Source organism: Lepidochelys olivacea (genome assembly GCF_965140295.1).
Source record: "Lepidochelys olivacea isolate rLepOli2 genome assembly, chromosome: 7".
Classification (NCBI taxonomy): domain Eukaryota; kingdom Metazoa; phylum Chordata; order Testudines; family Cheloniidae; genus Lepidochelys; species Lepidochelys olivacea.
The window spans coordinates 15,992,584-16,006,892 of NC_140417.1; the positions used below are offsets into that span (position 1 = coordinate 15,992,584).

Below are 14,309 nucleotides of genomic sequence, written 5' to 3' on the forward strand. Positions count from 1 at the left end.
TAAATCTTTAGCTATATGTAAAAACCTTACACAAGTGCATCTTTTGTTTTTCCTTTAGATATCACGCTTCAGTGGCTTATTCAGCATTCAAAATCTAGAAGAAGCTGAAGTCTTCCTGGAATCTCCCAGCTGGCCATAATCTCAGAATTGTCCACTCCCTCCATGATGAATTACAACCCAATAGTCCTCTTGTATCCAAGAAATGGCCTTTTTCAGTTCATTTCTCATGTGCACTGCTGAAGACCTATATTCCTCTTTCTATCACAAAGAATCAACTAGAGTTGTCATGATAAGTCAGCACAAAAAGGGTTTATTTTTCAGCTGTCTAAAGAGTGTGTGTGTGTGTGGGTGGCTGGGGGCTTTTTAAAATTATCTGTACCATATTAAATCAGAGTACATTTCTGTTCTGGTCTTTCTGGGCCAGATTTTTATATTTGATTTTCAGAAAATGTTCATATTTTATTTCTAGTGTTTAGTGGCTTGAAGATGCTGTCACTGCACAGCATTAAGATTCTAGTGCCATATAGGGCATTTAGAAAGCATCCCACATCACACTTAAAGGTTAACTTCATTTTAATCTCACAAATGCATGTGAGGTGCATATTGTAAGATTTAGAAATGGAAACTGTCTGCATAGGGAAGCACTAGGTCAGCATCACTAATTCTACAGATGGGACTTTATGTAGTCACTTCTAGACACCACTTTTCTGATGAATTAGAAAAGCCAAATCTTGTATTTGTCTAGATCATTACTTGTATCTTCCTTCTTTGTTTTATGGGGATGGAAATGGAATATTTTACTAACCGCTTTCAACAGTTGGAGTATTCTAGGAGACTAAACAAATTTGCTAAGAGCATCGCTTTGCTCACAAATGCATTTTTCTGTCTCCAGATGCTTTAAATGGTCTTTATCTGAAACACCAGAACAAATCTGAGTTGCTGCATGATACTCAAATTACTTTTACTTTAGTTTGGTAATCAGTGATACTGCTGACTTTCAGCACTGCACCTGTGTTACTGTATAGTCAGTGTCTCTTATTCATGGAATAGCTGGGCACAGTTTCATCTGGTGCTATGGAATATCTAGCTATTGTGACAACTCTAGACCTGCCTGCTTGCTCAATGTAATCATGTGCAAAGTCTACAGGTTGTAAGTTGAAATATTTTATTGTGTCTCAAAGCACAAGAGCCAATGAATTGATCCTGTTTCTTGATTAGCTTCTACAGTATGGAGAAATATGTATAAACTAAAGATTGTAACATGTCTTTATAGCTATACTTTCTCAGTGACTTCAGTATATTTAAAGGGACAGACTCATCAAGACTGGTTTGTTCATATAGTAATGTTAATGTAGCCCACTGTAGTGTATACAACTATGATACACCTGCTCATGTTGCCTCACACTGTGTGTGATTCTTTTAAGCAGCACCTAAACATAGATTCAGATGGTGCACTTTCAGAGCCTTCAGTTGTGAACACTTTCGTCCATCACGTAATTAAGACAAACCAGTTTTAATTTAGATTGCTATGGCCTTACTGTTCTGTGTCAACTACTGCACTGTGCGCACACTACATGTTGTCTCCATTCATAAACCCAGCTTGTATTTTAGTTTGTCCTTTCATTCTCTGAAGCATGGTTTCAATTAATCCCATAGTAGTGTTGGTACTGTGGAGAGGGGTATATTAACTTGCTACTGTAGTCACTAGTTCACCCTGGACTGCTACAGTTACTTTGTTTAGCAACTTTGCTTGTGCCTAAAATAAGGAAACTGAACTAGAATGTGTGAATCTTTCTGTGTGGGGACCAGGTCACTGTTTAGTTAACTGGCCTATAGCTGAACTTGGTGTGTTTGGTGTGTATCTACTTGACTGCTTTTAGAATTTATGGCATCCAAACACTACTTACTACCAACTATTAACCTGTGCATTAATCTCTGCATGTGAACAATTTAAATAATTACTGAACTTTGTAAATAAGTGAATTTTTTTTATTTGGATGCATATTGTTGGTTTACTGCTCTTCAGCTTTATTCAATAAACTTACATTTTGAGGGTTATATTGACACTTACCTTACTGACTCCTCAGTTATAGTCTGGCTTAATGTCTTTCTGTGGGCCACGGGTGAATATTAACTGTATTCTGACTTCTATTTTGACTTCCTGTTTAATTTTAGAATAGTGATTGGACAACATACAGTGTTTCACAGAAGGAATGGCTGGTCCATCTGAAACTTGCCCTACTCACCTCTTCCTTGCACATAGAACTCATAATTGCATGCTTGGATCCTGGAAGAAAACAGAGTGGACTGTTGTGATCATCTGGTCTGACCCATCTAACACAGAGCAGGCCATAGAACTTCCTTGAAATTATTCCTAGAGCATATCTTAGAATAATGTCCAGTGTTGATTTAAAAATTGTCCGTTGGAGAATCTACCATGACCTTGGGTAAATTGTTCCAGTGGTTAATTGCCCTCACAGTTAGATTCAGTCTGGAAAAAAGGTGTAAATTTTTGTCTAGTTTAACTTCCAACCATTGGATCATGTTATAACTTTCTCTGCTAGATTGAAGAGCCCATTATTAAACATTTGTTCCTCATGTAGGTACTTAGACTGTCATCCAGTTGCCCTTACATTCTCTTTGTTAAGCTAAATAGGTTGAGCTCCTTGACTATCACTATAAGGACTCTTTTCTTTTTCTTTTTTTTTTTCAATCCTCTAATCGTTCTCCTGGCTCTTCTCTGAACCCTCTTCAATTTATCAACATCCTTGAATTGTGGACACTAGAACGGGATAGTTTTCCAGCAGCAGTTGCACCAGTGCCAAATATAAAGATTAAAATAACCTTTTTATTTCTATTCAAGATTTTCTTGTTTAGACATTCAAGGATTACATTAGCCCTTTTGGCCACAGTATTGGTGACCTGTCCTCTTCATTATTTACTATTCCCCCAATTTTTCTCATCTGCAAAAACTTTGATTTTTGTTTTCCTCCAGATCATTAATAAATATTTTAAATAGTGTAGGGCTAAGAACTGAGCCCTATGCGACTCCACGAGAAACACACCCTTTGAATGATTCCCTATTAGGTCTCAATATGTAACTGCAGTCAGCCAGCTTTTAATCCATTTGTGTACCATGTTAATTTTCTCTTTCTAGTGTTTCATCAAAACGTCATGCAGTAGCAAGTCAAATGCCTTATAGAACTCTAAGTATATTATATCAATGCTGTTCCCTGTGTCAGCTAAACCTGTAATCTCATCAAAAAGTATCAGATTAGTTTGATATGATCTATTTTCCATAAACTGATGCTGACTGGCATCGTTTACCCTCCTTAATTATTAAGTTCTGTATCAGGCACTACATTATCTTGTTCAGAAGTGATGTCAGACTGATGGGTCTATGACCACCCAGGCCATCCGGTTCACCCTTTTTAAATATTGACACAACATTGGCTTTCTTCTGGAACTTCCCTGGTGTTCCAAGACTTATTGATGATCAACATTAAAGGTCCAGTGGGCTCCTCAACTTGCATCCAAGAGTTTTTTAAAAGGGCTATCTGGAGCTACTGATTTTAAAAATGTCTATCTTCAATAGCTGCTTTTTCACATCATCCTGAGGTACTAGTGGAATGGAACAAGTGTTGTGACTACCTCTCCTCCAGTTACAGAACAAATATTTATTAAACACTTCTGCCTTTTCTGCATTATATTACTAATTCTACCATTTCCATCTAGTGACAGACTAATACCATCGTTAGGATTATTTGTTCCTTATATACTTTAAAAGCTCTTTTATTGTCCTTTAACTCTGCTGGCCATCAATAGAGCCCTGTGCGGATACAAATTTTGTATCCGCATCCAATCCTCAAGCTTCAAAAAATGGTCTGTAGATATCGACAAAGCAGATATCCGTGGATTTGCAGGGCTCTAGCCATAGGTTTCTCCTTGTATCCCTTTTGCTTTCCTTATAAATTTTCTTCAATTCCTAGCTTTGAACTTCACTTTTTGTTTTGTTTTTGTTCTCTCTCTCTCTCTCTCTCTCTCAAGTTAGATTTTGTGTCCATTATGGCCTTCCTGATTGTGGCTTTTTGGGCATCTAGTGAAGTATTCTTTAAACAATGCCCAATTATCATTCACATGTTTCTGATTTAAATTCTTCCTCCTGTGTGAATTGTCTCATAATTGTCAAATTTGTGAAATTAGCCCTTAGAAAGCACCAAGCATATGATCACCAGTCTAGACTTTATTCTGTTTGTACATTATAAATGTGATCACTTCTATCTACCATTATTAACTTTTAGTTCTGTGATCCAATTCCTCTTTATATGTCAAGACAAGGTCTAATACAGAATTCCCTGATGTTGGATGCAACACTTCTTTTTTTTTTTTTTTTTTTTTTTTTTTTTTTGAGTTAGGACGTTGTCAACTGTAGTCCTTAGAAAATTCCAAGGATGTTTTAATACTGGCAGCATATGACCTCCAGTGTACATCATTCAAATTGAAGTCCCCCATAGTTGCACAGACCCTCCCCCCCCCCCACTTGCTATAAAGAGGTGCAGAAGGAGCTGGTCATCCTTGTTCCCTAGTGTGGCTTGAAAGTGTATGGAGATGCCAACTAATACCCCTTTTTGCTTTATCTGCTAGGACTTTGATCCAGAAGCATTCAAGATCATTTTATGCTGAGTTATCGGTGACTCAAACAGCTAATACCATTTTTGATGTAGAGTGCTACTGCTGTTTTTCCCCCCCCCCCTTCCCTTTTGCACAGTCAATTATTCCTACACAGGTTATGGTCATTGATTTTTAACATTACAATCATGGGCATCATCCCACAATCTTTCCATAATACCAACTAGATCAAATTTATGCTCATAAATGAACAACTCCAAATCTTCCTGTTTTGTTACCCAGACTTCCAGCATCGGTGTATAGGCAATTAAATTATTTCTTCTTAGTGTCTTTCTGGTTTCTTAAGATGTTGAAAATTTTTCTATGTGGAGTGCGCATATCTTCCCTCTTCATCCTCCCCCTTTTGTGATTAGTTTAACACCCTCTGACTACTCTAGCCAGCTTGGCCCAACAAGCTTACTTCCTCTTCTGCTGAGGTAGAGGCCATCCAAACTATACAGCTCCTATTTCCCCAGAGAAGGTGGACTAATGTTCCACAAAACCAAAACCCGACATCACTTACCTATCCAGCAGTTAGCTTCCAGAATCTTCTGCCTTCTCTCTTCCTTGGGTTGTGGGACAGGAATGACCGCTGTCCAAGTGATCTTCTTGATGAGCATGCTTTGGAGGTCTCTGAAATTTATTATCTGTGAACTACACTGTGACAGTATATCATTAGTGCCGATATGAACTGTTACCACTGGATCCTTACCTGTAGACTTCAAAAGCCTATGTACAGCTGAGTGAACTCCTGTCTATAGTACTCATTTGCCCCATATTTCTACTTATGTTCTGTCTCCATGTATCTCCACAAGAGCTGTGGAAGGAACCATTGCTCAAAGTGACCGTTGTCTAGATCAGGCATATCTCTCAACCAGCCTAAAAATGTAAGGTGATAGAATTTTGGTTCACATGTCAATTGCTTCTGACTTGAGGCACATATCAATTTAGTTCTGACCCTGTACGTGTCTTGCCCTTCTTATTTATAGGCTTCTTTAGTGGGACAAGCTACAGTTCCTGTTCCATGACCTCTGTCAATTAAAGTGATGGGCCACACATCACCAAATACCCTTATGTACCCGCATTACTATGGGCATCCTTACCAAGTGGTTTAGGGCCAAGTTAACAACTTCACTGGGTGTCAACCCCCGGAGTAAGGCTGCATTATGTCACCTTTATACCTGCTTGCTCTAAACCAGTTAAGGCAAATGAGTGCTGAGAGTACTCAGTTTGCTGCTACCATGCAATACTGGTTCTACTTATCAAGACTTGTCTTCAGTGGTGTCCAGTTTAGCCCTTCTTAGGCATGCTAAAACCACTAGTTTTAGGGGACGGAAAGCATTCATATTAAGAGGCAGAGATGGGCTGTATGAGTAGTTTTGCTGGGCAGATGGTAGGTACTGTAAGGTAAGCTTGTTAATGCCTTAATCACGGCCTCTTGTTTTGAAGAGTAAATATATCCACTCTTCTGTTCTTAGCGATCTCTTTTATAATTAAAAAATTAGTTCCTGAAATTATAGCATATTGAAAGGAAAAATTGCACTAATCAAAATAGATGTGTATAGTAAGCTAGATGCTCGAACTCACATTTTCACAAGGCTAAGGCAAATTGCTGTAGGCAGGGATGCATACAAATTGAGTCAGTCAAGACTTCCTCCTATTAAATATGAATGAGCTTTAAGGGCCCATTTCACAAATCTGAAAACAATTGAGAAATAACATGAGAGGAAGAATTTCACCAGAAACATGTGATTGATGAACACTTTACTAGATGCTCCAAAAGCCACAATCAAGAAGGCCATACTAGATTTAAAAAAAGGAAGGGTGGTTCACAATGACTTGTTCCACAGGAATCTAAAAAAACAAATCTGCATAATGAGAAAAAACCATTAAATCTTTTTTAAAACTACTGTTTTTGCCTTGAAACCTTTACCTCTGATCCAGTTTGCTTTCTAAAATGCACATGTAAAATGGGCCTATCCAAAGTTGACTAGTCAGGTCTCTGCAGAAGAAGAGATGCCTTTGAGCACAGTCCTAGGCTGATTACAGCCTTCAAACTGGGAAGAGTCCTGGATTATTGGCATCAGAAAACTCCATATGTGATATTCAAAGTGAAAGTTTCACAAGCAGTATGTGATTACTTCCCCACTGCTCTAGAATTCAGTGTTGGATTTAATAGAACTCTTAACTTGTATCTGGTACAGTTCAGATCTAAGGCTCCATGCCCTTCAGTTGTAATAAGTTTGGGGAAGAAAGAATAAGGTGAGATGGGTGTCAGTAGTGCATGTTACAGTGGTACCTCAGATGTTGCATCTGCACTGTGTTCCACCCACAAGCATGTCTTCATAACACAACCAATTTAGCTAATCAGAAAATCAGGCAAAAAGAGTATAAAATTTGCTCAAGTCTCTTTATCCCAACATTTTGAAAGTTTCAGTACTCTGTCCTGCCCACAACTCTTCCTGGAAAATAATGTATATGAGTGGCCTAATCTAACATTGGTTTGATACACTGAATGTGTCTGGGAGGTAACTTGCATTGCTCTTTATTTTTTTGAAGGTGTACTTTGCCTATTAACGGGAGGGCCAGTTAGAACACTTGTTTCCCAGTATTATTTATCCCATCTCCTACTCTGTCCGTTTTATGCTCTGTGATCTGCCTTTTTATTAACAGGCAATTAAATAAAATGACTTTAACCTGAAATTTCAAGGGTCCCATTATGGATAGTAATCCACTTGGCTCAGGTGTTTATATTCTACTTTAATTGTAAAAGCTGATTAGTTTCAGCCTCTAATTTTCTTAGGCTAATAAATGATGCAGTTGTGAACGCTTCTGAGGAATATTTACCTTCTTCTTGAATGCATGAAAAGTGTGTGGCATTTTGTTTTTGTTCCTCCCTCCCCCCCTTTTCTTTTTTTTGCCATAGGTTCTGAAACCCTTTTCTGAACAAAATGTACATGTTGGGTCTTACTATTTGAGTATTCATTTAAGAAAATCGGGTCTCCTAGAGGTAAAATACAGAGCCAGAGAAGTAAACTCCTAATATAACTATGCATTTAATTAATGTGGGGCATCAATCTTGCTTTCATTATTTCCTGGTGGCCTTCTAGTGTTTGTATGGTATCCTGATAATTTAGAGCTGATGGGTATTTGAGTCCTTTAAAGTATAATTTGTCAGAAATCTCCTAGTCTGGCACTAGGATTCATCTCTGGATGTTACTGATCATAGAGCAGGGTGTCTGTAGACTGGTTTTAGGAGAAATGTTTGCATGTGCACACCCAGAGAACTTTGGCCATGTGAAACTTAAAGTTGAGAGGTGTGAATCTCCCACATCAGTTGATTTGAGAAACTCTTGTCTGGGTTGGTATTTCATCTGAATGAAATTTAAAAGTGCTGTATAGTTCCCACTGTCAGCCTTAATGAATATATCCTAGTAGATACACAGAGCAACTCTCCCTACAAATTCAGTGTGTGTGTGTGTACGTACACATGCTTTAATACTCTCTGATATTTTGCTGAAGTAGAGTGTGTATCCTACTACGAGCTACAAGATCACTAACTTCTAATATATTGGCCATTTGCTGTGGCTGTCTCATGTTACGCTGCACTATTTGATTTCTAGCCATTTTTTAAAATTCCTGTGCCTAATTAGTATAAGAATACCATTTCTTCACAGGTGGTATGCCTCAACTCTGCTCCCTACTGGCTCTATTTTACTTTGCACTCAGCTCAAACGTGTAAAAAGATAATAGTAGAAATATAAATGTAGGTGGTAAGGGAAATGAGATCCAGTTCTTAAGCAAGCAATTTTAACTAACTGGCTTGCTTTAAAGTGTGTATTAGTTAAGAGACTAAACAGAAAAAATCCATCTATTAGAAAATTTTTTTTGTCCCCAAAATGCTAGCTTTTTGAAGACTGACTGGCCTCACTAAACCACAATAAATTTTTACTATATGCTGCTATAAGCTTAGGGATGCCAAGTGGTAATACGTATATGCCCTAGTAATACACTATTTTTGAGTCACTTAAAAAGTGACTAACACATACATTCACTCTGCAAGGGTGTGTATGCATACTTATTTTTTTTTTAAGGGTCAAAATACTCTTGCTTAGTCATCTATGTGGAAGTGTGGCTGCTCTTAGAATAGATGTTTTCATGCACTATTTGAAATGTCAATCTGCTCCCTATCCCCAGTCCATGCACTGGATGCCATGTATGTGCAAGGAAAAGGCAGCTCTCTAGCCCAAAGGCTTTGTCCCTGTTGAATTTCTAAGTGCAAGTTTTAGTGCTTTGCAAAAGTGTCACATGAATCTTCTGTAGTGCTTGGTAGGCTAAATATCAGGGTTACTGCCAGTTCCCCCTATACTTTTATGGATGCCTCTTGCAATAACAAGCAACAGGTGATATGCCTAGTATATAAAGCACAGAACTAGAAGTTGAGATATGGCTTCTGTTTCCAGCTCTAAAACTGACTTGCTGTGTGACCTTATGTAAGTCACTTCACCTTCTTATTCATTCTTGCGGCTCAGTCTCCCTATGTGAAAAATGGAGAAAACCAGGTAACTTTTAACAGTGAAAAACACTAAGTACTATCGCTCCCGCACGTTATCTACATATACATTTTCATATATCGTCTTGTGTATGTGCATAGAAAAACTAGCTCCTTCTAGATACTGATGTAATTATTAAGCCATGATTTTTAAATGTTAAAAATTATAGTTATAAGTATTAAATTGACAAATGAGGCAATGACTAATTTTCAAATGTTAAAAATTATAGTTATAACATTTGAAAATTAGTCTGACTAATTTTCAAGTTCTCTATCTTTTTGTTTCTGTTGGCTCATAGTTGGGTAGGTGGCAGTCCCATTGCTGAAAATTGAAGAAACCATAGGCTAGACCTCTGTATGTACTTTCATAACACATTTAAACACCTTGTACAATATGGTGAACAATGGGTGCCAGTCATTGAGAAGTACCTTGTTGCTTACTACACTGAACAAGCTCTTCTTCTTTCATCACTCTGAAGTTTGGTTGCATCCTGGCCCAGCACCAAAGTAGTGGTTATTACAAACTCCATTTCATAGGTGTGATTCCCACTGAAATCAACAGTAGTAACATCCCTGTAACTTGAGAGCTGAATTTTGAAAGCTATCAGTGACTGTCAACGCCAGGTCAAAACAGAGCAATTTCTTGGTTTAGTGTTTGATCAGGGATGGGTGCAGGAATTTAAATTTCACCGCTTTTGGAGCACCATGTTCTGTGCCTCCACGCTGACCTCCGGGCCAGAGGAGCTGCTTTCCCCCCAACCCCCGCCCCCACTTATGCACACCCCTGTGTTTGATGAAACTTTGCCCTTCCTGATACCTATTTATTTCAGTTAGTTTAAGCCCTGAAACATAAGCTTTCTTGCATTTCAAATTTCTAGGAGATAAAAAATGAGCATCATTACCAGGGAGGATTTCATAGATCACATTACTTAGCAAGTTAAAGTAAATAAATGACCAGGGAAACAGCAAGCTATTGTAATTAGTATGTATTCAAAGCAAAACTTGACTGTTTAAGGCAATAAAAGGAAAACGACTGAAGCAAATTCACTTTAGTACAAAAAATACATCGCTAAGGGAAGGGATGCTTTCAGTTTTTCATAATTGGATATTCTCTACAGAGGTACTGAGGCATAAGGTTTGCTTTTCTTTTTTCTGACTGTGATTAAAATTGCAGTAAAATGTTTTATACAGTAAGGGTTACACTACGGTGATAGATGTGTGTACAAAGTCCTGAACCGATACATGTCATACCAGTGCTTTACAGAAGAGCAAGGCTCAAGCGATTGGTTTTGGGATCTAGGTACAGCATGTTTCATATACCAGTTCTGTGGTCACAGTGAAATCTATCTAGGTTTTCATACAGGATCATTTCACTGCAGTTCCTCAGGGGCTAGTGTACACCTCACGTGAACCATCACCCCAATTATGCAGATGGGGGCAGTTGTGTTGAAGGGGCGAACTAGCTTCTCACCTTGAATTAGGGCTGAAACATGTTGGCATGGCAGGGTAGGCACTTCTGCTGATTGTACTATTTCTACAGATATATACAAGTCTTACATTGCCAAGACTGTCACTCAAACAAAGGAAGAAAAGGCTTCAGGAAATCTAAAGTAGTCGGGGACGGTTTTCTCAAGGGAGATTTATACAGTGATATCTTAGGATAAGTGTGACATGTTTAAATCAAAATAAATATTCAAATATATATCTTTTCAGAAGTGATGGACTGTACAAGGCAGCATTACTCTAGAAATCCTACAAATGTAGGGCTGAAAGGGACCTTAAGGGCCTATTTTACAGATTGCGGGAGGAGTTGGGTGGGGGTAAGAGTTTCAAAAAATACCCATATGATGTAGGAGCCCTGGTCCCATTTTTCAAAAGTAACTAGGCAAGTGCAAGCCTTGTTGACTTTTTTTTTTTTTAAAATGAGAGTTAGGCTTGGAAGCCCCCTTTTGAAAATGGGATTTAGGCTCTTAATTAAATTAGACCTAGATCCTCAAAGGTATTTAGGTGTCTAACTCCCACAGATTTTCATTTATTACCTTTCCTCAATACTTTTGGGAATCTGAGTCTTAGCTGGTTTTGAAATTTTTTACCCTAAGGACTTCTCTTCAACACTGCACAGTGAATGGAGTAGCAAAAATAGAATTAGAACTCTGAGTTCCTGACTCTCTGTCCCACTAGACTACATTATCTTTCTGAATCAATTCACTTAATTTATTTTTAATTAGAGAATTCCAAGTTTCGGGCTGGAGATATTACTCAGAGTGTGGCTGGAGTTGTGCTGGAAGTTGTCAGGAAATGGGGTCAGAAGTTTATGCATTACAGTCTCTGACAGCTCACAGTATAAAAGCACATATTTTGCAAAGATCTGTGCTTCTGAGGTTAAAAATGAGATTGGCAAAGTAGTAGAAATTCTTTGAGGCATTATTAATTGCATTCTAAATGAAAAAGTAACTATAGTGAGAATGTTCTACTACCACTCACCTTCTGTTAAAAACTTATTATGTTCACCTTTGATAACATTCCGATGGGATGGACTCAACCAGGATACTTCCCTATTGGTAACACATTGCAGTGATTGTCTTTAAAAATCAATGAATATCCCTTGAACAAATGTAGAGGTTTTAAGTGAAATTGGGGGGAGTCAATTGGAGTTCTGCTGTAGCTGGGTTCGGCCCAATATTTGTTAGTATGTATGCTAAAATAAATTTCATGCTGCAGAAACTAAATGGATGTCTTACAAAGGTCAGAAAAGAAATATTTCTCTGAAGTACAGCATTGTTCAATTACGCACCATCACGTAGTGGTCACTACCAGAGGCAGGGACTTCTGGCAAATCCTACCATGACTTCCAGCGCTTCCTATCTTCCTCCCCTCAGTGCACAATGATATGAATCATATGATTCTCAGCCTACAAAAGCCTAAATATGGAATCCTGATCTTTAAAATGTAGCAAAGCTACTGTTTCCCAAAGCTGGAAATGCCAAATAATCTGCACAGTTTCTTAAGCAAAAGTTAAGCTATTTGTATTTTTCTAAAATAACCCCACATTCCACAGACAGGGCTCTACACCAGCTCTACATTCAGGAGTCCTTCACTACACGGCGTGGAATCAGTTCTGGATCACAACTATAATTCATACTAATCAACATGGGGATGTCACCAGTCTTACAGAGGAAAGAAAGCTTTGATTCAAACTATGAGTGTTTTCCCTAGAGATAATGTAGATGCAGTGTAGGGTCCTTGTAGCTCTGTATGAGACTAAGTGGTTTCTGATCCCAAAAGTTCAGCTGAATCTGTTCTTTATTTTCTATGTGGATTAGTGCCCCTCCCTCTAAAGTTTGGGGTTTGAATAGTTGAACTGAAACTCCGTTAACAGCATTAGTTCTCATGTGGTTTCAAGTAGGAGCCATTCAACACTGGGCACATTACACATTATTGTCACACAATAATAAAGTAGCCCAAGTTTGAGGACTTCATGAATTCTTTCTTTGCTTGAATTGGGAGTTTGCAGGAGAACCTCAGACCATGTGTGTTTAATATGATTTTGGGTTTTCTAATGAATGGTTTTGTACAGGTCAGATCACATCCTTTTATTTATATATGTAGCAGTTAAAACAACAACCCATTAGGAAGTCCAGACTATAAGGAAACTGAACATTTATACTAAGTGCTGATGAAAGATGAGCTTATTTAAAACTGTACTGCAGTTTAAATTCCCTCCCCCACAAATAACCAACCAACCAAAGCAACTTAATATAAAACAGAATATATTATATTACCCTTTTATTATTGACGTAACTTGAACAGGATTTTATTGTTATTAGATGTGCCTATCACAAGGCTCTAGAGATCTTTACAACATAAAAATTAAAAATGAGACAATACAACAGCTCCTCTATATTAACTAAAGCAAATCCAAAAAGCCTAGTACCTCCTCAGTGATACCTGTGTAAATAGCTTGCTCTGGAAGTAAGTATGCTTCTCTGTCATACCAAAAGACAGAATGAAATCCAGAATGGAACACCCTACTTCTACTCTCAAAATATATAAATTTGCAATAGGATCCATGTGTGTAGATAGGACTAGATGGTCAGGAGACCGTGAACTGTCAGTTGACGCATTCCAACCGACCTCAGCAGCTGAGGTAAGGCAGGGGGAAGGGAGGGAAGCGGGGCTGGAGCTGGAGGAAGTGAAACAGTCCTTAATTTATCCAGGACTGAAAAGCCAATAGAGTTCTGTTGATCAAAATCCCCATCCCCTTTGATTTCACCCAGAAATGAACTGGAACCTTGTGTAATTTTTAATGCAAATTTGATGTGCACCAAGAGAGACACTCAGTAAATGGACCGCCACATTCAGCACTAGCTAACTAGAGTGATGTTCAAATGACAGTGATGCTATCTCTAATAAAAAAAAAAAGTGCATTCCTGTTCTATTCTGCCACTATTAATGAGCCACATAGTAATCTATGCTTTAATTAAAGGAACTGAGTTTGTGGCTCCAACTTAAATATAAACCCTGAAATTAGACACCCAAACGGCAGAAATTTCAGAACTTTACCCTTTTCTTTTGTGCCTATGTAGTATATTTCAACATAAGTTGTATGCCTATGCACCCATTGTTTTGAAACCTAGGCATATCCAATTTGGTGAGGGCTGGAATTTTAGGCTTAAATCTGAAATTCCTGACCTTATTAGTTTCAGACAGAACCATACTTAATGGTATTTTGAAGATAATCAAGTTATTTTTTCATAGTTTATATATATATTTCAATATTTTTGGAGCCTTCTAAGCAATGTTTTCCTTGCTGGTGTCCCCCCCCCCCTTTTTTTTTTGATCAACACTCATTTCTCCCCACATTTGCCATGTTTTATATGACTAATTTTTGTCTAATTTCAAGATATTCCATCCCAAAAACCTGACAATGTCAAACACACTTCAGGGAGCAACATTTGTTAGTTAACTCTTGATGAGGTCATGTTTTTATTGTTCCTACAAAAAGTAGTTATTTTAAAAATTAGTAAATGGTTAGCAGATTTAAATACAAGTTATATAATTAGAATCAGGAGTATTTTCCATACCCAGA

General features: G+C 37.9%; 1 protein-coding gene across 1 annotated transcript in view; it reads left to right on the forward strand.

Moving 5' to 3' along the window:
• ARL8B (ARF like GTPase 8B) overlaps positions 1 to 2,070 on the forward strand; it is a 33,648-nt gene extending 31,578 nt beyond the window's left edge. The window contains exon 7 of the mRNA XM_084634572.1: positions 59 to 2,070. Within this exon, the coding sequence (XP_084490698.1) occupies positions 59 to 108 (50 nt within the window). The 3' untranslated portion in view covers positions 109 to 2,070. The remainder of the gene's footprint in view (positions 1 to 58) is intronic.
• Positions 2,071 to 14,309: the final 12,239 nt, after the last annotated feature.